General features: G+C 49.7%; 1 protein-coding gene across 1 annotated transcript in view; it reads left to right on the top strand.

The window, feature by feature from the left end:
- The window catches only part of ITGB5 (integrin subunit beta 5), a 43,335-nt gene extending 29,992 nt beyond the window's left edge, over positions 1-13,343 (top strand). Inside the window, exons 6-10 of the mRNA XM_080919397.1 lie at positions 4,753-4,975; positions 8,364-8,464; positions 10,518-10,637; positions 11,786-11,952; positions 12,673-13,343. Coding sequence (XP_080775523.1) covers positions 4,753-4,975; positions 8,364-8,464; positions 10,518-10,637; positions 11,786-11,952; positions 12,673-12,768 — 707 coding nt within the window. The 3' untranslated portion in view covers positions 12,769-13,343. The remainder of the gene's footprint in view (positions 1-4,752; positions 4,976-8,363; positions 8,465-10,517; positions 10,638-11,785; positions 11,953-12,672) is intronic.
- Positions 13,344-20,926: the final 7,583 nt, after the last annotated feature.

Genomic DNA, 20,926 nt, shown 5'->3' with positions numbered 1-20,926 from the left:
AGATTCTTTGCTGTTGAGCCTCGGGGGATGAGAACCATTCTCAGGTTTCTCCACTGAGCTGGTCCTTTCTTCCTCTAAGCCTTCCAGACTTGGAAGAGCCCAGCCTGTGGTAAAGAGTGGGAGCTGCCTTACTGGGCCTGGAACTGAGGACTTGAGGCTGGCAGCCAGGCCTGCCTCCTGGCTTTGCTGATTCCAAATGTATGTGCATATTCAGGTTTGAATATGCTGGTGCTGAGGGAAGTCCTCGGGCAGGGCTCAATGGGCCTTTGTGTTGTCAGCCACTCCACCTAGACTCCTGGCCTTGGCTCAGCAGCTCCACCAGGTTCAGGTGCTCAAAGGCAGTGTGGGTAGGTACTTTGCACCTCAGCTTGGGCTTGGATCACCGTGGGAATTGGCAGGAAGCCTCCCACCAGCATTACAGCAACAATAGGGGAAAGGAAGGCTTACTGAATGCCAAGCATGTTGAAGCCTACCCTCACAGGACTACCTAGTAAGGAGCCGTTTCTAGCCTTACTTAGAAATAGAGGCAAAACATAAGGCTTCTGTGCTAGTAGACCAGGGTGCGGGCTAGCATCTGGTCCCCAAATCCTGCTGATCGCTGCCTCGGTATGTAGATGTTTTAGGTGTCCCATGCCTGGGTCCCACTTCTCTTCATGGCCAACCTCACCCTCGCTTGTCCTGAGGCTGATGTCTCTGTGATTGAGGGGTGGGGCTAGGGAGGCTGGGCAGTGCGGCCTCTCTGCTTGGGAACACCTGCCGTCCATGGTTTTCCACTCCTTATTCCTTCCTTCCTTCCTTCAAGGTGATGCTCCCTGGCTGTCAGGTGCTCCACTGTTCTTGTCACTAATACAGTCACCTTGTTTCCTGAAGCCACCTTCAGCGTCTGCCTCAAAGCTCTCCCTTGTATCCAGTCCCCACGGTTTAGGGCAGGCGGTTCTGTCTTTCTTTTCCAGGGCATGCCATGGACCATAGACGATGTCAGGCTTTCCTTGCGTGTAAGGGCAGGTATTTTCTTGGGCATTGCCACATAAGTGTTATTTGTGCGAACAGGAAAGGAAACATGTTCTGGGAGTTCAGGGGCTTCTTCAAGGTCACAGTACACAAGGAGGATTTGAACTTGGTACAGCCTATCCTCCTTCTGCTTTCCACGATCCACTCTCAGCATCTTGGCTTCTTCAGCTCCTCCCTGCAGGGCATCTCACAGAGGCACAGCCTTGGCCTCAGTCATCTTATCCCCTGCCAGTCTGCCTGTGATTCCTTTAGAAGCAAGTGGGGCTTCTTTGCTGCTCAGCCATCATGGTTGGGAGTACAGAGCTTCAGGCACCGTCGCTGGGCATGCCCATTCTATGGCAAGACCTTTGCATATAGATGTTTGGTTACCAGAAAATCAAAGTTCCCTTCCACGCACACTGCACCCCCAAACCCACACATGGAGTAATACACATCTCCAAAATATCAGTGCTTTGGGATACTGTTTGAAATTACATGTGGATCGCTTTACAGTGCTGCTAAAACCAGAGGCAGAAAGGAAGTTAGGTCTCAGCTTACAGTTCCTTGTGCTGGGAAATACCAGCCATGCCTTCTGCGGTTCGTATGCCCTTGCTTATTGGAGGCTTATGATACTTGAGCTATTGGAGAGTGTCAGAAAGTATATTTGGCTAAACTACTCAGGTAATTGAGGTATGAGGATCAGGATTCAAAGACCTGCCTGGACTATAGTCTGAATTCACGGCAGGTTGGTCAACTTAGTAACCATGTCTCTAAACAGAAAATGCAAACAGAAATGCCCCCCCCCCAAAGCAGAATCTGAGGTTCATTTTAAAAGATAGACATGATGAATGGATAGATATGTCTCCAGCAGGCAGAGTATGGGAGTCTGGATACTCACAGCACAGTCTTCACTCTTTCTGCAGATTTTCCATAAAGAAATGTTGGGTGATGGTTGCCTCTAGCCATTAACTACATCAATTTAAGTAGGCTTTTGACAGACACAGTTCCTGGGGCAAAAGTGAAGGGCTTTGTGTTTGTTAGATCCATTTCATCTTTGAAGACTCCTGTGTTGACATTGTTTAGGTACCAAAGTAGTACTGGTCACATGCTGGTGGGGAGACTGTAGTCATCCTGAATCCTGTGTGCCTGTGACCTTGTACGGCGTGTTCCTGTGGCAGCCACATCACATGCCAGCTACTGTGTGGTGTGGGCCGCATTCCTCAGCCTCCTCTTGGCCTGCCTGGCATTCTTCTCTTCCCAGAGGCCTGGCCATATGCCTCAGCACAGCCTGTGAAATGCCCTGTGGCTTGGAGCCCCATAGACACTATCCTATGAAGGAGGGTTGGGACACAGGGACACTCCAGATGGTCCCCCCTCCTGTTTCTGGTAGGTTGTGGGCACTGTAGAGCAGATAAGCCAGAAGAAGAGGGCCAGGAAGTTGAGTGGCTAAAGCCTCTCTAAAGTTAGGTCCTAACCTGTATTGTGGAGTAGATTCATTAGTGGTCAGGAGCATGCTGGGATCCAGTGTCAGAATGGCTGACTCCAAAGCAGAAGTGAATTCACTGCTGAGCCCCATTGTGATGACACCCAAAGCTCTGCTCTCCAGCCTTGAACTCCCTCAGGAGTGGATATTCTGAGTGCATCCAATCTCCTGGTTTTCTTAATGATGTCAGCCTTAGCAACAGGCACCAAGGAGGAAGATACGCTGCTAAAACAGTCCTTTAAAAAGCCATTTAGACACACACACACACACACACACACACACAGAGAGGGGGGGGCAGACTCCAGTTCCCATCAGGCATGACAGGAGGCTTACAATCGCCTGTCAAGTCCCACTCCAAAGGTTTCGACACCCTTGTCTGAGCATGGATCTCCCATCCACCTGTGCATGTAACTATACCAGAGCACAGATGAAAATGAGCCTTAGGAAGAGCGAGCCATTTATAGCACGGGGAAACTCAGAACCCCAGTGTCCTTGCTTTTCAGGACACACACATTATGCCTAGCGAGTAGCCACACCCAGCTCTATGTGGTGATGCTGGCACCGCCCATGATGCCTGCAGAAGCTTGAGGCAATGCCCCCCTAGTCCTAACAACAATCTATAATAGCCACACATCCTGTTTCCAATGACTGCATTCCCTAAGGATCTAGCAAGCAAAAGAACAAGCAACAAGTCACAGACAGACAGCAAAAAACATCATCAAAGTAGGCACTCTGCTATCCAGCAGAGGTGACTAGGAGAGCCCAATCGAGAGAACAAGCAAACAGCGTCAAATCTGTGGCTTACAACATCTCCCTGAGACAAACTGGGGAAGCCCTGCTGAGACTTTTTGTGGATGTGCTTCTGCTCTGTCCTGCTGTGGGTATTTTCATACACGGGGGTAAAACAGTAAAGCTCTATTGGAGACCATTGACCTTCCAGTTCGCAAGGGCACAATGCCTGTCATAGCCTTGGCTGTGTGGTCACAGGGCCAGGAAGCTAGCCTGCTCACGACGGTTCAGAGGACATTTGAAGTATACATGCTCTGTCCTGCTTTTTGCAAGCACATGACAGTTTGCAATATAACTTCTACTATATGGGACAGGACCCATCCAGTAAGGAGGACGAGGTTGTCCCCAGTAGGTTGTCGTGATGGCCACGCCTATTGTGGGAGACAGCAGGGCAGGAGTTTAGACCAGATATGCCTAGCTGACTCTTTGGGCTCAGCCGCAGCTAGCCGGGTGACCTTCTGTGAACTGTCTCTTCTGTTTGTCAGTTTCATTATTCTGCCTTTGGTGGGAGGGGAGTAATTAAGACAGGGCTTTTCTGTGTACTCCTGGCTGTTCTGGAACACATTCTGTAGACCAAACTGGTCTCAGACTCAGAGATCCACTCACCTCTGCCTTCTAAGTGCTGGGATTAAGGGGTGCAGCACCGCCACCCAATATCATGTCTCGTGAAATGAGTGCCCCTGCCTTGTGGGTTACTGTGAGAGTAGATGGAGCTGACAATGCCAGACAGGAATACAAGGAAGAGCCAGTGAGCCTGAGGCTCCGCAGCCCTCCCTCCCTCACCACCCCCAACCTACCCCCAGCCCCAAAGGCAGGGCCTCAGGGTCACTGGAAGTCACTAGGACTCAGGAAGTGTGGCTGGGTGTGGTTTTGCTTGGGCCTGTAATGAACCACCATATGTTTCGTGCATTCAAGAAGTCCAGAGGTCAGGAAGTCTTGGTTTGTTTCCTCTGGCTGAAGTCAGGGTACCATCATGGTTATATTCACTCACACCCCTGGGGGGGGGCGCTAAGCTCTCCCAGCTTCTGGAGCATTTCCTTGCCATCTTCCAAGCCAGATGCAGAGTGTCTTGCTTTTGTTGTCCCCTGGCCACCTTCAGTAGTCACCCCCAAGTCCCTGCTCATGTTGTGAGGACCTCATTGGTAGGCCTAGGGCCCAACGGAGCCGTTCGGAAGACACTGCTCCCCTTAATATCTTTAGTACTTTGGCCTCCCGATACTCAGTTTCTGATGTGGACATATTGGGAGACTATTTTCCTACATCTACCGAGTCAGGAAGCCTTTCTGGTTCTATGTCATGACTTGATCATTTAAAAGCACCAGTCTATACCCTGCCACGTCACATGTCTTATTCTGTGACATCATTGGAGGAAAAGTCAGTGCCTCAATTTCTGTGGGATTCCTCTCCCTGTCGCATGGTGCAGAGAGGTATGTGTTCATCATATATAAAGACTGGCAGACCCTGACTGATCCACGTGTGTGTCCTTTTAGGCCACGGCGAGTGTCACTGTGGAGAATGCAAGTGCCACGCAGGTTACATTGGGGACAATTGTAACTGCTCAACAGACATCAGCACATGCAGGGCCAAGGATGGGCAGATCTGCAGCGACCGAGGCCGATGTGTCTGTGGGCAGTGCCAGTGCACAGAGCCTGGAGCCTTTGGGGAGACATGTGAGAAGTGCCCAACCTGCCCTGATGCCTGCAGCTCCAAGAGGTAAGGGTCTGCTCTTCCATGCTCACTCCCAGGTCTGTCTTTGTCAGGCAGCCTCTGGTGCCTGCCGTCCAGCCTCTCCCATCTATACAGCCTGGCTGCCAAACAAAACTTGTACTAACACTCACCAAAACACTAGCTATGAAATGCTATTATCGGTGGTTGTGAGGGAGGAAGAGAGGATTGGTAGAAGAAAAGTTAAAATAGTACACTCACACTCACACACACACACACACACACACACACACAAACTGCATCACCGATCCGGTCTGAGCAAGTTTAGAGACTGCAGAGCGGCTTTCATAGACCAGGCCTGTGGGAACTGGTACACAAAACAGACTAATCAGAAAGCAAATGGGATGGAAAGGAGCCGACCTAGATAGGGATGCCCAAAGCAAGCGTGGGGGCTTTGGATTTTTCTGCTCTATTTATGCTGATAATGGAGCAGGGACTGAATGTAGAGGGTTGTCTAGACTTCAGACACTGGCTCGGCCCTGGGTCAGGTCACACAGACTGATGACCATCCTCTGGCCTCCAGAGTGCAACAAGAGTCAGTTGCAAGCAAGAGTCGAGCCACAGTGCTGTCCGGAGCATGGGCATGCCGTTGGCTGGCAGAACTTGCTAGATCACAGCTGTGTCATCATTGGAGCTGAGGAGCCAGGCAGGCAGTGGGGGAGGCCGGACACCAATTAGAAACAAGTGGCCATGCAGGCGGTGTTACTCCTTGGCGGAGGAGCACAAGTGTGTGATTATCTTTTGGCAGGTTATCCCCTCAAACGTCTGGCCCGGCTGACAGTGAAGAGAGCTGATGCTCACAGAGCTTTCTGAATGGCTTGACCCTCCCTGGCCACAAGCCACAGACAACCCTGGCTGGGCATGGGCAACTGAACCTGCCTTCAGATTGAGAGACAAGATAGGCAGGGAGTGGCCAGGCACCATGCCTGTGTGGCTGAAATCACAGTCCTCATCAGCATGTTGTGCCCAAGGGACTCCCCCACCCCAACCCTCCACCTTCCAGCCCACATAGCTTCCAGCAGTGTCACTCCCACTGTTCAGGGCACTTGAGGCTCATGGGGGATGGGCCGAGCTAGGGCAGCACACGGAGTCAGTAAAAGGAGCTGAAGCCCCCACCATCCCATGGAGCGGCAGGCAATGTGGGGTTGTCTTGGGCAGTTAAAAGACGGGGGGGGGGGGGGGGGGACACAAGAGATAGGAAGGCCCAGAGATAGGGACTGGCCCTTGTCATCTGTCCCTGGACCACATTGACCTTCTGTCTCTTCCATAGTCTAATGCAAACTTGTTTCTTTTTTCCTTTTCCTTCTCTTTTTCTTTGCCTTCCTGCCTTCCTTTCTCTTTTTCTTCCTTCCCTCCCTCCTTTTTCCCCTCCTTCCCTCTCTTCTTTCCCTTTTTCCGAAGTTTTCGTGATCATGACATTTTAGGCCAATTTTTCTACTGGCTGCTTTCTGAGAGGTTTTTGAATACTTTAGTCCTTCATTCTCTCGTGTTCTAGAACTAACCAAACACACACCCTTCACTTCGGTGAGGTCACACTCGGCTCCAGCTGATTTTAATTAACACGCCTTGAAGAAAAGAGTCTTTGAGCAGCTCGTTGTTGTAAAGGGGCAGACATGCTCTCCTATGTAGGCTCCGGTGCATTCTGAGTCCCCCACCCCCGCACAGGGGGCTCAGGTCTAGGCTACTGTATGCATGTATAGAGCATCTGAGAAACAGCAGGGTGATACAGCAGGGAAGCTGCGGCTTCCCGCCAACCGAAAGCAAGCATCCTGTTTGCCCTGCGTCCATCCAAGAGGCTGGCGGAAGGGTGAGCGAGCTTGAATGAGCTGAGACGGAGCCACCCCTTCCTGGCCACTTGCCGAGCCTGCCTACCCTGAGGGGAGGTGGGGGTGGGGGAAAGGACCATACAGGACTGGGGACAGCTATGCTCTGTACTGTCAAGTATCCGAGTATCCGCATGAGATCAGCCCAGGAGGGGAGGATTTGCCTCCAGCTCTGGAATAGATTCCTAACGCATATCAGTGCCCTCTTGAGAAAGTCATGACCCCCTCTCTTCATGGTCTACCCTCTGTCCAGTCGTCCTTGATGTCCAGAAGGTGGTTTGGAGTATGTCTGGGAGACGACTCCAGGAGGGATCCTGCTCTGCTTCTCTTGGACCTTACCTCTGGAAAGTGGCTCTACTGTGTGATGGAGCTCCCTCCTGCCCTGAGGTCAATGTCCCCAGCTCCCGTGCTGGAAATAGAACCTCAGTCAGATAGTTGCACGCGGCTGCCTTCTGGAACCAGGGAACTTTCTAGACACCTAGCTGCTTTGTTCCCCATCAGCATGTGGGATGAGCGGGGTGACCTGTCCCCCTGTGGCTGGGGTTTTGTGGAGATGCCCATTACTTTAGTGTCAGGGTACCTCACCTGCACACCCCACTCTCAAGTCTTTTCTTTAGACCTCTAAGCCACTTTCCCAGAGTCAGCTGTCCCCCGTGCTGCTTGGCCCTGCTTACCCTGCCCTGGAGTTTGCTCTTCCTAAGGAGGCAGGGACCTTTCCTTTCTTGCAGATTTTAGTAGCAGCTTTGGCTAAGGCCTGGCCTCACAGCTGTGTTCCCAAGCTGATGCAATCTTAGGAGGTAGACTGTCAGGACCCCAGTTTGATGATTTAGAATGTAATAATAACTGCTCAACATATAATCAGGCATCCTCACATTCTGTCAGCCCAAGGTGGGTGGTAGGAGACCGAGAAGGTTTCTTTTTGGCTCCTCGTCTGCTTTCTAGAGAAGGTCACTGTTATAAAATGTACCAGCTTTAGACAGTTACCATGTAAGTGACCAGCGCACCCTGAAGGACACTGACAGGCGGATGGACTGTGTGGGAATGGGCATAGGGTTGGAGCCCGGGGTACCCAGATATTGGGTACCGGGAACCAGAATTGCCAGGAAGCCCCACGATAGAGGTCAGCTCTTAGGGTTACCGTTGCGCCCAGGCATTGGTGCTTACTGAGCTTTGTCCAGAGTGACAGATAGGGATACTGAGGTTGGGGAAACACAAGGGCTTCAAGCACTGGATTCAGAGATGTGGAGGCTCCTCTAAGGGCCAGGAGTCACTTTCATGCCCTGGAAACCTCTTTCACGGAGCTGACTCCTCAGCCAGTTTACCATAGTAAGGTGCAGATGGATCTGGTTTGGTTCCTGCTGTCAGCATTGGGAAGGTCTGCAGCTGGGAAGTTGACCAGTACACCAGATAACACCTCTAAACTCATACATACCTCCCCGAGACCCTGGGGCTTCCTTTTAACACCAGCAAGATGTCAGAGCATCAGGTCCCCAAGTGCAGCTGAGCCTTTGGGACAATATGCAGCCACTAACGACCACCTTGATTTTTCTCAGAGACTGTGTAGAATGTTCTCTGCTTCACCAAGGGAAACCTGACAACCAGACCTGCCACCATCTGTGCAAAGATGAGGTGATCACGTGGGTAGATGCCATCGGTGAGTGCCCTGAAGAACAGCTGTCTCTCTGGACCTTGGCAGGCATCTCAGGGTCCCTCCCCCCCGGAAGTGAATGGTCTCAGCCTTAAGTCTGGTGTAGCTTTCTTGGCATAATCCCAAGGGGACCTGGGTGGGGCCCTTGGATGTTATTGGCAGGACTCTCATACAGAAATCAGTTTGGCAACTGCCCACTAAATGTGCATACCATCATGACCCAAAGATTTGGGACTGATTTTTACATAAATGGTTATGACATTGATTGTAGTGGTTGGTTGTTCATTAACTGATGAATGGTAAAGCAAGTTACAATATTCGTTCATAATGGGACATTATCTTACCACACACACACACACACACACACACACACACACACACAAGAGGCAGAGTACTAACATCATAATATGTATGAGCCTATAAAATATTGAGCTAAGTAAAGGAGCTGGGGAGAAAAGAACATAGATATTAAATGATGTCTACAGTAGGCAATGCCAATTGAGAAAGAATAGGAAGGGGTGGGGCACACGGTTGAATGCTAGCATTTTTGGGTGGTGATACAACATTGTGAGTTTCCTAAATTGGCTACATTTTGAAATGATTAAACAGGTCCTAAGGGACTGCATATCTGCAGAGAGAAATTTCAATCAAGGCTAGCCAATACTAGCAGACTCACCCTCTGCCTTGACCCCCAGCTGCTGTAAACTCCCAGCGCTAGCTTTGTCTGCCGTGGTCCTGGATTCTCTCTTTGTAGACTCCTGTTTCCTCTTCCCTGGTTTTGATGGACTGCTTGACCCGATCATAGCACTGAAGTATGCTGAGTCTATTTATCTCACGAACATTCAGTGAGCATTTACCATGTGGCCAGACTCGTGCCAGACTCTGGGGAGTTGGGAATTCTTTGCAGCCCCTGACATCCCTGCCTTTTGCTTTCCCTGGCTTGCTATCCAGGGCCTGGCTGAGCTCTTTTTTCATGAAGCACATGCAGTTAGGAAAGAAAAAGGGTCCCTTTCCCACCTCCCACAAACAAGTCTGTCCTATGTGGGACAGCTTCTTCATTTATTTACTTGCTTGTTTGTTTGCTTATTTATTTATTTTTGAGGCAAGGTCTCACTATGGGAGTCCTGGCTGGCCTGGAAGTCACTATGTAGACCAGGCTGGCCTCCAACTCACACCTGCCTCTGCCCCGAGGTGCACCACCATGCCCAGCCTTATTAGTTTGTTCCTATTTTTATATTGTTCTCACTACATATCCCGCTTCAAACTTTCCATCCTCCTGTCTCAGACTCCCAAGCACTGGGATTATAATCATGTGCCGTGGCATCCAGTTCTTCCCTGTGCTTTTAAAAATACACTCTCACCAAGTCTGAGGGGGATGAGAGAAAAAGGTGGCCCTTCATATTTGGGAATCACAGCAGGTGTTTATCTACTTCCTAGCTGAAGCGCCTGTTGAAGAGACAGGAAAGGAGACACATTTAGTGGCACAGCATTGACCTGTAGTTGTGGTTTGGGATGCATGTATACCCTGTGGTCTTTTCTCCAACCTTTTTACCTCCTAAAGATCAGTCTTAAAGCCCTTTTCTGGGGACCTGGTACCTGGACAGGACAGGGTTGGGGGGGTGTGGGTAGAGAGAAGGACTGTGGCAGCCCAGGAAGAGGTTTGTCAGGAGTGAGATCCAATATACACAAAGCTGGCTCTTTAATAGCCTGGTCTCTGACAGGGCCTCACATATCAGTGTGGAGTGCCACCATGCAAGCAGCCTCTCCTCCTCAGAGCCTCAGCACCCTGAGTTCCAGCTCCCACATTAGTCAGTTCAGCCCTGCAGACTTTCACATCACCACTAGCCAGTGCTTCCGAGGGTTGATGTGTCCCCAAATCAATAAGCTCAGCCCTGGGCCTGTGATCTTGATGTGAGAAATCCGAGCTCATTTTAAAGCCCTACGGCCCCTTGGAGTCTCCCATATTTTCCTATAGGGCTTGGTTTCCATCCCCATCCATGAGTGGTTCTAATGTTACCCAGAGAGATGCTTAGGATGTCTCTGCTTGCTTCTCTCTTAGTCAAAGATGACCAGGAGGCTGTGCTTTGCTTCTACAAAACAGCTAAGGACTGCGTTATGATGTTCAGCTACACAGAACTGCCCAATGGGAGGTCCAACTTGACGGTCCTCAGGGAGCCAGGTAGGTGAGAGCCCAAGGAGCCAATCTCGGGGTGCTTTCTTGTGCCAGTCCCCTTGTGTTGGCACATGCCTATGAATCCAGCACTCTGGAAGTAAAGTCGGGGAGATGAGAAATTCAGGGCCTCTAAAGGCTACTTGAGACTCCATCTCAAAGTACGTATGTGGAGCACACTAGCCAGCCATACTGCTGAAGCAGAGGGCTGAGACTGGGGCATTGGGCCTTTGGGCTTGCTGCCGTGGAGACTTACTGTGAAGGAAACCTTTGCGTGCTGGGTTAAACTGTTTTGCAGGGAAGGTGCAAGGCAGCTGCTCCGCCGGGGCTAAGATGTCCCTTACGTTGAGGATTTTCCAGGACACGGCATCTTGTCTGGCTGCTGCTGTTTCCCAGTGCAGATTCCAAGGGCAGGTGGAGCTCTGGACCTAGCATTTCTACCTGCTGCCTGCTCAATTCCAACAATTCTTGTGATTGTTCTGGGCACTGGGACTAACGTTAGCCTACACCTCAGAGCGACTGGGACTCAAGCCAGCCATTTCAGCTTTTGGATCGGGGAGAGAGTAGAAAAAGTGTCACAGATTCCAGGTCACAGAGCCCAATTTGCAAGTTGAGCCCAACCCCCAAACATAGCATAGCCTTCCTAGGCCAGAGACAGAGGCAGTGTAGTATCAGCCCAGGTGTCTTGCCTGTGGCCATAAGGCCTTGCTCTTAAGCCCTGTCTTTGCTTGGAAATAAACACATTTGCTCCTTGGAGCTCTTTGCTAAGGGCTCAGAAATGCCCAGCCTGGTGCATGCTACCTCCTGCCTGCCTGGTTTGTCACTGAAGCCACTGATAAGAAAGCTAGGCTGTGGCCCACTCAGCCTCCTGCCCTGGAGCTGGGCCAAGCTTAAGCCTCTGGGGTGCAGCCCAATAGAAGTATAGCCATTCACCAAGGGCCTCATTTCTGTCACCGTTTGGCTGTGTGATCTTGAAACAGTTACTGGATTCTCTGAATCGTTCACTGTCTGTTCCTTGGGGCGACCTCCTGCAAGCACCCCAGCTTTCAGCCTCACAGAGGCAAGATGAAGAAGAATGGGTAGAAGGGGGGGTGTAACCTTTCATCTCGACATTACTGGAGTGCTGATCTGCCCACCTGTCTCCTGGCCCCTTCCAGAGTGCGGAAGTGCCCCCAATGCCATGACCATCCTGTTGGCTGTGGTTGGCAGCATCCTACTGATTGGGATGGCGCTCCTGGCCATCTGGAAGCTGCTCGTCACCATCCATGACCGCCGAGAGTTTGCCAAGTTCCAAAGTGAGCGCTCCCGGGCCCGTTACGAAATGGTAAGTAAAGTAAAAAGGGAGTTGCTGGCCTAGAGCCAAGGCCAAAGGCTAAAAACAACCAAACCAACGAGAAAAAAAAAAAAAAGAGCCAAGTATGGCAGTACGCACCTATAATCCCAGCTGCTACGGAGGCTGAGACAGGAAGCGATTGAAGTATAGTTCAGTGATAACATGCTTGCCTAGCATGTGCAGGGCTCTGGGCTGAACCCTTACTATCACAGAACAAACAAATAAATCTCCAAACAATGCAGAGTCAACACCTTCATTGCTGACTAGGAGAATTACGCACCCGGAAGATGAGAGGGATGTGCAGACTCCTGGTGCGTGTTGGGACTGCTGAGGGGTGAGGCGCCAGAGGCAGGCTCAGGGGGAGTTGGATAGACACCGGGACAGACAGAACCCAGGAGAAAAGCTCATGCTCTCCGGTCTGGTCAGATGGTCGTACGATCAAGTCCTGCCCCAAGGCACACTGCAGGCTTGGCAGAACAGAGCTCTGGGGAAGTATCCCCAACTCTCCACGATTAGAATCTGTCTGTTCAGGTTCCAAGGGACTTCCGGGGCTTTCCGCCTAAGCCCTGTATTTCAGAGATGAAGAGTAAAAGCTTGGAGAAGGGAGGGAATCCCCCAGAGTGCAGAGCGAGTCAGAAGCAGGCAACCCTGCAGGTGCTAGACGGACCTGAGGCTGCACTAACACATGAGCTCTCCTCTCTGTGTTCACAGGCCTCCAACCCACTGTACAGAAAGCCCATTTCCACACACACTGTAGACTTCGCCTTCAACAAGTTCAACAAATCCTACAATGGCTCAGTGGACTGAGGCTCCTAGATGGCTGGAGGAGGTCTGAGGACAAAGACTGGTGTGTCTCGGACTACTTGGACCATTTGCTCACACTAGCTAGGCACACACCAAGATGCCCTCCGTTGAGCAGTAAGGCCACCTACACAGCAGGCTACAGGCACGTGAGGCCACTTCCTCCAAGCCAGGGAGAGCAAGGAGACTGGCATTCTCGGCTTCCCCGCTGCCTCCAGCTTGATGTCTCCATGAACTGCCGAAAGCTGGGCTGCCCCTCCCTTCCCAGCTGGGCCAGACAAGAAGGTATCTGGAAGAGTCTTCGTGTACAGAGCTAACACATTCTGGCATTTTCAGTTGATCATTTTTGTTTTTTGTTTTCTATGAAATAAAAAGGTCACACATTTATGGTGTAGATCTGATTACTGGTTCTCTGAGAATTTTCTGCCTGGCATCTGTGGGTGTCGGTTGGTGACGGAACTGAGGAGTCTCCTATTGAAGGTGCATGCTTTGTAAATGTGAGGTTTGGCCTCCCTGTCCATGTTTGGTTTACTGCTTTTGTAATGAAAAGGAAAGACTGGGATTGAAAGTAAAGATGGAAACCAAGCAACTTTGTGTTGGCTTTGTACATTCTGACATGTGCCTTCCCTTTCTGAGCAGTCTTGAGTGGCCCCAGTAGAGACTGGCAGGTCCATACACTTTATCAGGTGCAGGATTTGAACCAGACCAACACTCACGAGCCAGGCTCCCTAAAGTGCTTGGGTAATTACGATGCTTCCAGAATGCTGAACAGGCCATTGGGCCTCCCAGGTTTTGCTTAGAGCTCAGATAGAAACTGCACAGACTACATGTGTTCCCCGCCTATATTCTGCATTTCTAAAGCTAGGAATAAATGGTGTAGGTGCTAGTGGGTGGAGGTATGTGGCTTCCACACAAAATGTTTTACACTATGGGTACTGGCTGGTTTTATGTGTCAATTTGACACAAACTGGAGTTATCACAGAGAAAGGAGCCTCCCTTGAGGAAATGCCCCCATGATATTCAGTTGTAAGGCATTTTCTCAACTAGTGATCAATCAAGGGGGCCCAGCCCATTGTGGGTGGTGCCATCCCTGGGCTGGTAGTCCTGGGTTTTATAAGAAAGCTGAGCAAGCAACATCCCTCCAAGGCCTTTGCATCAGCTCCTGTTGCCAGGTTCCTGAGCTGCTTGAGTTCCAGTCCTGACTTCCTTTGGTGATGAACAGCAATTGGGAAGTGTGAGCATGAATAAACCCTTTCCTTCCCCAACTTGCTTCTTGGTCATGATGTTTTGTGCAGGAATAGAAACCCTGACTGAGCCACTATATAAAACCTTCATCGAGCCCTTAGGTCCTACCCAGGCCCAGAGCTTGAGTTCATCTCTGCTACTGTTTCCTGCAAAGCCATTACTCTCTTTAGATTCCCTTCAGAGATAAGTAGCTCCCAGTAGCCTCCTGACCTTGAGTAGAGTAAGGGGCTCTGGAAGGGCAAGTGGCCTGCTAAGGGTCAAGTTGGCTGAGGACCTTGTGGTGCTAAGCCCTGGGCTCACAATGTCCTACTTCCTTGACAAATCTTTCATTAATGTTTTTGTTTTTTTTTTTTGTTTTTTTTTTATTTTTAAAACAATTTGTGAGTGTTTAGCTTGCAAGCATGTCTGTGTACAACGTGTGCTGGTACCCACAGAGGCCGGGAGAAGGTGTTAAATTTCATCTCTGGGAACTAGAGTTACAATCTGTTGTGAGCCATCACGGAGAGTAAACCTGAATCCTTTGCAAGAGGAGTCAGTAATCTCAGCCCCTCACAAAAGGGTTTTGTCAGTGCAACACTTCAAGCCTGGGCTGAGCATTGGACCAAATTTCTCTTTTGTGACTGGCCTGCTTTAGGGTGAATGCTGACTGGGACAAAGAGAACTGATTCTGAATGTCCTTCTTGTGGAACTTAGAGAAGTGGCTGTAAGTCCCTTTACAAATATATAAGACAAGAAAATGATGGCTTTGAGACTTCCTAAACTGGAAGAGGAGGAGGAGGAGAATGAGGATCATGGAAAAACTTAGTTTTTCTTCTACTTATTATGGGTCTCCTGGAGACCATGCAGTAACTTGTTCAAATCCTGCAGTGCTGTGAACACATGCCACTCTCGAGCCACAGACTAACACTCAGGTCACCGCTCAATTTCTACTTGATGCCTAGGTTTGGGAGAGGGGTGTCTTTTTCCAGTGACATGTCCTGCTGCCCCCTGCTGGAAGTTCTTGACATAATAAGAGCTGGGATACTGTGTCCCAGACCTGAGGCCAACCATGATGTCCTCATTCCTAAGGTTGCATAATGAGCCAAAAGTGGTGACAAGGCCCTCTATTCCAAATGCCTCATTTTGCTCAGTCCAGCTCCATATACATACATACATGACATGGTTGGGGCAGGGATAGGTCTGCCACAGCATACAGGTGGAGGTTCGAGGACCGCTTTGGAGTTGGTTCTTCCACCTTTTTGTAGGTTCCAGTATTGAACTCTTGTAGGTTCAATATTGAACTCAAGTCCATAGGCTTCTGAGGCAAGTGGCTTCACACACTATACTCTCGGTGGCTCTGCTGGTTTGGTTTGTTGAGGCAGGACCTCCCGTCTGTAGGTAAGACTTCCTTAGAACTCTGTAGCCCAGGCTGGTCTTGAACTCATCGAAGTCCTCTTCCTCGTGCTGGGATTCCACGAGTAGACTACCCTGCCAGGATCAGAAATTTTAAAGCAAGCACTTTACTGGCTGGTCCATCCAACTGGCTTTTGTATCTTATTGTCTCGAGTGATTTTTTTTTTCTAACTAAAAAGTTCTTACTGTACAAAATAGGAAATAGAATCGTAAGGTAGAAAGCATCTGGAATCACAACACTCAGAGGCAGACACTCTTGGTCTTGGCCATCCCTTGGGTCTTACTGTCTCCCTAAGGCATGAACTCAGAAGGCTTGGTTCCTTGGAACTACTGGAAAGGGGCTTGGACATGAGGCTGTTGGAGGTCTCCCAGTCATTGGGGGCATGCCCTGGAAGGGGATGGCTGGTCCCTAGCCTCTTAAACTCCCTGTTCCATTCCCAGCAGTAAAGTGAGTGGTTTAGCTCCTCTGTAGCTTGTGCCAGTCATCTCTCAATGGGCCTCACTTTCTCCATCTGTGGGATGGGATAGTTGGCTGGGCCGATCTCGAAGGGGCTTCTGAGTTCAGTTTCCCAGAGCCGTCACTGGATGGCTGTGATAGATTCCAGTTCTCTTGGCCTCAACCTGCTCAGCCTCAGCATGTGTAGCCTTTGCCTTCTGAGACACGTATTCTGTGTAATTCACTGCAAGTGCAGACAGGAAAGGAGCCTTGGGTGGCACCAGAGGCATTCTTGAGGAGACTCTGAGAACTTTATAATCCAGTAGTATGTTAGGGTTCTCTAGAGTCTAGGGGAACAGAACCAATAGGCTTTCCATATAAAGGAGATTTATTAGCGTGTTTACATGGGCTGTGGTCTGGCTAGTCCAGCCAAAGCTGTCTCCCAATGCAAAGTCCAAGAGTCTAGGCGTTGTTTAGTCCACAAGGCTGAATGTCTCTGCTGGTCTTCAGTCTATGTTGAAATCCCAAAGAAAAGGTTCTAATGGACAGTGAAGGAATGAACTTGCCATTGAGGATGAGAGGAAGCAGACAAAGAGCAAGCACTTCTCTGGCCTTCCATAGGCTGCCTCGAGTGTGGCCCAGGTTGAAAGTGGGTCTTCTGACCTCATGATCTGGATTTAAGGTGGGTCTTCCAACTTTAAGTGATCCACTTAACTAAATTCTCAGGTGTAATTAGCTGCTTGGGGTTTTAAGTTAATTCCAGATGTATTCAAGTTAACGACTGAGAATAGCCATCAGGGAGCTACTAACAGAATCCTATGTCTCACCTTTGGATCCTTGGTTAGCATAAGTCTTATCTTTTCAGGGCCTATGGATGTCACTACCTATTCTGAAGCTTCCAGAAGTGTTATAACCATTTTCTTCTAGCCTAATTCCCTTGACTTTATGAACAGCATATTTCTCTAGGTTTATGCTCAAAGCTCAACCACTTCTAGAAGATATGGGTAGAGACAGTGCCTTTGCTTAAACTCCTGCCTGGGACTCAGGTATGGTTCTCAAATTGTGGAGGGCATTCAGGGGAAACGCTAGCTGTTGAGCTACATCCCTGTCCGTTCCTTCCTTATTCTGCAGTATTTCACTCACATTGGCCTCTCAGCCTCTTTCCTTTCCTTTGTCATTTCTCTGTCTTTGTACCTTAGTCTCAAAGTATGGACACATTTCTTCACTGTATCTCCCCGCTCATAAACATTAAACATTAAAAGTTAAAAAAATTGAACTTCAGCTCCCAAGACAAAACAATCTGGTCTGCTGGGACGGAGATCTGGCAGCTCCTCCAATGGTTCCCTTCTACAAAGAGCATCTGCGTCCTGTGCACTTGAAACGACTCTCCTTCCCCCGTGCAGGCACGGATGAGGTCACAGGCTTGCTGCCTTGCTTTCTTCCCTCTGGAATTGCTGCTTCCTTTGCTGCCCTTGGTTCTGTACACCTCAAGGGGACAAAAGTTTTAAGGCAAAACCCTTCAATCCAGGGTCTTCATGGACTAGGTGTGGCCACCACTCCCGATCTGTCCATCGAATGGATGGGCACTGAAGGACAGAGAAGGGAACTTTTTTTGTTGCTGTTTGAGACAGAGTCTTGCTATGTAGCCCTGGCTGGCCTCCAATTTGCTGACTAAACCTCTTAGTGCTGCAATGCTGGTGTGAACTGCTGTGCCTTTTGTTTTGTTGTTTTGGACAGGGTTGCACTATGAGACTCAAGTTGCTTGAACTCATGATCTTCCTCCCTGCGATTCAAGTTTTCAAGATGATTGTTCCTGGGGTTCCTTCATAGGTAATTGCCCTCTCATGTTGATAGATCTCACTGTGGGGTGATATTAAGCTCGCTGCACATATTCAGTTTTGGCCCTTTGTCGTAAAGATGGCTGCTAAAGGGAACAGTCCTGTCATCCTTGGAACCCAAGAGCAACGCAGAAGAGAATGACTCAGAAAAAAAAAAAAAAAAAAAGGCAGCTGGGTGGTGATGGCACTCAGGAAGCCGAGGCAGCAGAGAAACCCTGTCAAGGAAGGAAGGAAGGAGGGGAGGAAGGAAGGAAGGAAGGAAGGAAGGAGAGGAAGGACAAAATGGAGGTGTTAGGTCAGTGACTGGTGCCATCCCTCAGACGCTCCTGTAGAGTTAAATACCTATGGGTGGCAGTGTGCACTTCAGGATGCTAACCAGCTGCCTCAGAAAGCAGCACCAGCTGAGCCAAGGAAGCACAGGCGGTCCTGAGAGGGCCCACCTTCCTCACTCCTCGGTCTGTGGTCAGAGTTTAGGTCTCGCTGATCCTGGCAGCCATTTTAACCAGTAGAAGCAGGAGCTGTAAACATCTCCAGACCATCACCTTCAACACGGCCGGCAGCATGTCCCTGGTTTCCGCCTCCACAGTAAAAGCTGGGCTAGGGCTGGCTTTGAGGTTGAGCAGACTCCTGATCTGAAGGATTGCTCTGAACTAGGAAAGAGGGTGGGGTGGGTGAGGCTTGAAACTTTCCTAGATTCCTCCACACCAAACAGCCACGGGCTTATGGTGCTAACTATATGCCCTGGGCCTAATCCTGGGTTAGTCCCACACTATTGCTGTTGTGGGCACTCTGTTGGTACTGTTGCTGTTTTCCCACCAGAATTAGTTGTTCTGTCTGAATCAGTCAACTGTATTATTTTCATAACTCATGCTGTTCAGCTTTTGCTTAGAGTAGCCTATAGTCTAGGACCACTTTTAAGAAATGTCCAGATCCTGGAGTCACCCATTAGAAATTCAGTGGGCTAGGCCTCACCCCATACTCCCAGAGCAGAATCTGCAGTGCAAGACCCAGGAAACATTGCAGTGAAATGACGGGCTCACTGCCCTGATTTCCTCTCCAGTACCGGCCAGGGCTTCTGGGTGTGCCAGTTACAGACCCTGAGTGGGGGTGGGGTCATGTGTATGGATGTCTTTCACCTGCGTGTATGTCAGATCGAGATGCCAGGCTTTCCTCCCACGTGTCCAAAAGGTTTAGCTATGGAAATGGCATGTGGCCCTCTTGTCCCTGCTGACAGTAATTAAGTTCCAGATAGGAAGGGGACTGTGCAAATACTGGTGGCATTGGGACAGGCAGTGTGACACACAGCTGGTACCCGACTGCTCAGGTGCCATGTGGGCACATTCACACTCTACCTTCCAACTCCTGCACAGTGTGTGTGTGTGTGTGTGTGTAGGGAGGAGTCACTGGTCCTCCGGAACCTCACTGAGAGCCAGAATATTAGGATCAGAGTGAGGAAAAGGGTCCCCACCTCCACTGCAGCAGAAACCCAGAAACATGAGTATCAGATTTTGCTGGACACTCTTACCACCTGTGTTTTATGTATGGGAGACTGTGGTTTGGCTCTGGCTGGGCCCAACAGGCCAAATCAATAGTTAAAATCGCAGTAACTGGGGTTTCCTGTAGCAACCAGTTAAGCTGAAAATAGGCCAAGGCAGACCCTCAGTTCTTCCTGTGCCTTGTTTCTGTGACGGTCAGTGTTGAGTTGCACCTGTAAGAACAGGCTCCCATGGCTTTTTGCTATAGCTGGGGATCCTAGGAAGATTTGGTCTGGGCTGTGGAAGTGCTGACAGAAACAGGCCTGAGTTCTAAAGGGGAGAGCTGAGGTATCACTGGCTTAAGTAGGAACAGGCCCAGGTCCTGTCAGACAAACCTGGGCTCAGTGGTCTGATGAGGATTGAGATGGAGGGCCTGAGTCAAGTGACTCTAGAATCCTACGTTTTAGAATCTGTGAGAGGCTGGATTATATTGAGAGCACACAGCCTGGGGGCCACACCTTGTTTGTGCTTTGAGAAAGTATGTGGATTTAGAGTTGGCTCCCTTGGCTAGACAGAAAAAAACAAAAAGAACCACCAGAGCTTACACTTCCACTTACTGCATTCAGAATGGGTGAACCCTAACAGGAACATGGGGTTGCAGACTACAGGGAGTGTGATGGTTTTTATATACTCTTGGCCTAGGGAGTGGCACTATTAGGAGGATTTTACTGTGGTAGTTACGTGATTTTGACTAGGGTAGATTCCCAACTTTGGTGGTTGGAAAAGGCTGTATGTAAAATTATTCTGAAAAAAGAAACAGCTGCTCCCAGCTCTCACTGAGAATGTCTGAAACACCCTGACTAGTCAGAACAGTCTGATGGGATGCACTCACTTGGCGGCCTTTTGACCAGACTGCTGTCTCCCAGTGCTTGGGGCAGAGATGCACTGGCTGCCAAGGTGGGTGTGGCTGCCCCCTTGTGGTGTCACAGCACAAAAATCAGACATGAAGAATTGGTACCTGGCTAAGTTCTACCAAGGACATAAGGGCTGTCCTCACTCTCTTCATCCGAAATGATGGTGGGTTGCGGTCACAGTGTGTTGCCATTTGTTTCCCAAGTTTCACGTTTGGTAAATCTGCCAAGGAAGACAGGCGGCGGCGGTGGTGCATTAGACCTGCCACTTGGGAGGCAGAGGCAGATGAATCTGAGCTCAAGGCCAGCCTGGTCTACAGAGCAAGTTCCTGGACAGCCAGAGTTACACACAGAAACTGCCTCAAAACAAACCTAATGGAGGAATATACTGGTTTTATTGCCAGGGGTATTTCTGACACTAAAATCTTTGTATTTAGGAAACATGTTCCTTAAGGTTACAAAATGGTGTCTATCAAGAATGCAAACCCAAACCACTTGCTGCCTAGAATTTACTGACTTCAATTTGTATACTGAAACCTGAAAAATACCAGGTGTGCTTTTAGACAATGAAGCTCTTATGGTGATCCCTGCAAAACCAGAAACTGGCTCCAAATGGAGACTCCACCCCCACCCCACCCCACTTGGTCTGGTCTAGAAAGGACAGTGAAGACCTGAGTTTTTCTGACATAGCAAAAGCTGACTCTGCGTATGCAAATGTGTATAGGCCAGAGGCTGGTACCAGCTGTCCGAATTGCTCTCCATCTTGTGTGTGCATGAAGTGGGGTGTCATGGCCTGTACACGGAAGTCAGAGCATCCACAGGTATTGGCTCTCGTCTTACCAGGTGGGTCCCAGGGATTAAACTACA

Source organism: Micromys minutus (assembly GCF_963924665.1).
Source record: "Micromys minutus genome assembly, chromosome: 7".
Taxonomy (NCBI): Eukaryota; Metazoa; Chordata; class Mammalia; order Rodentia; family Muridae; genus Micromys; species Micromys minutus.
Note: the sequence above shows the minus strand (reverse complement) of the source record. Positions and strands in the feature narration are given on the sequence as shown.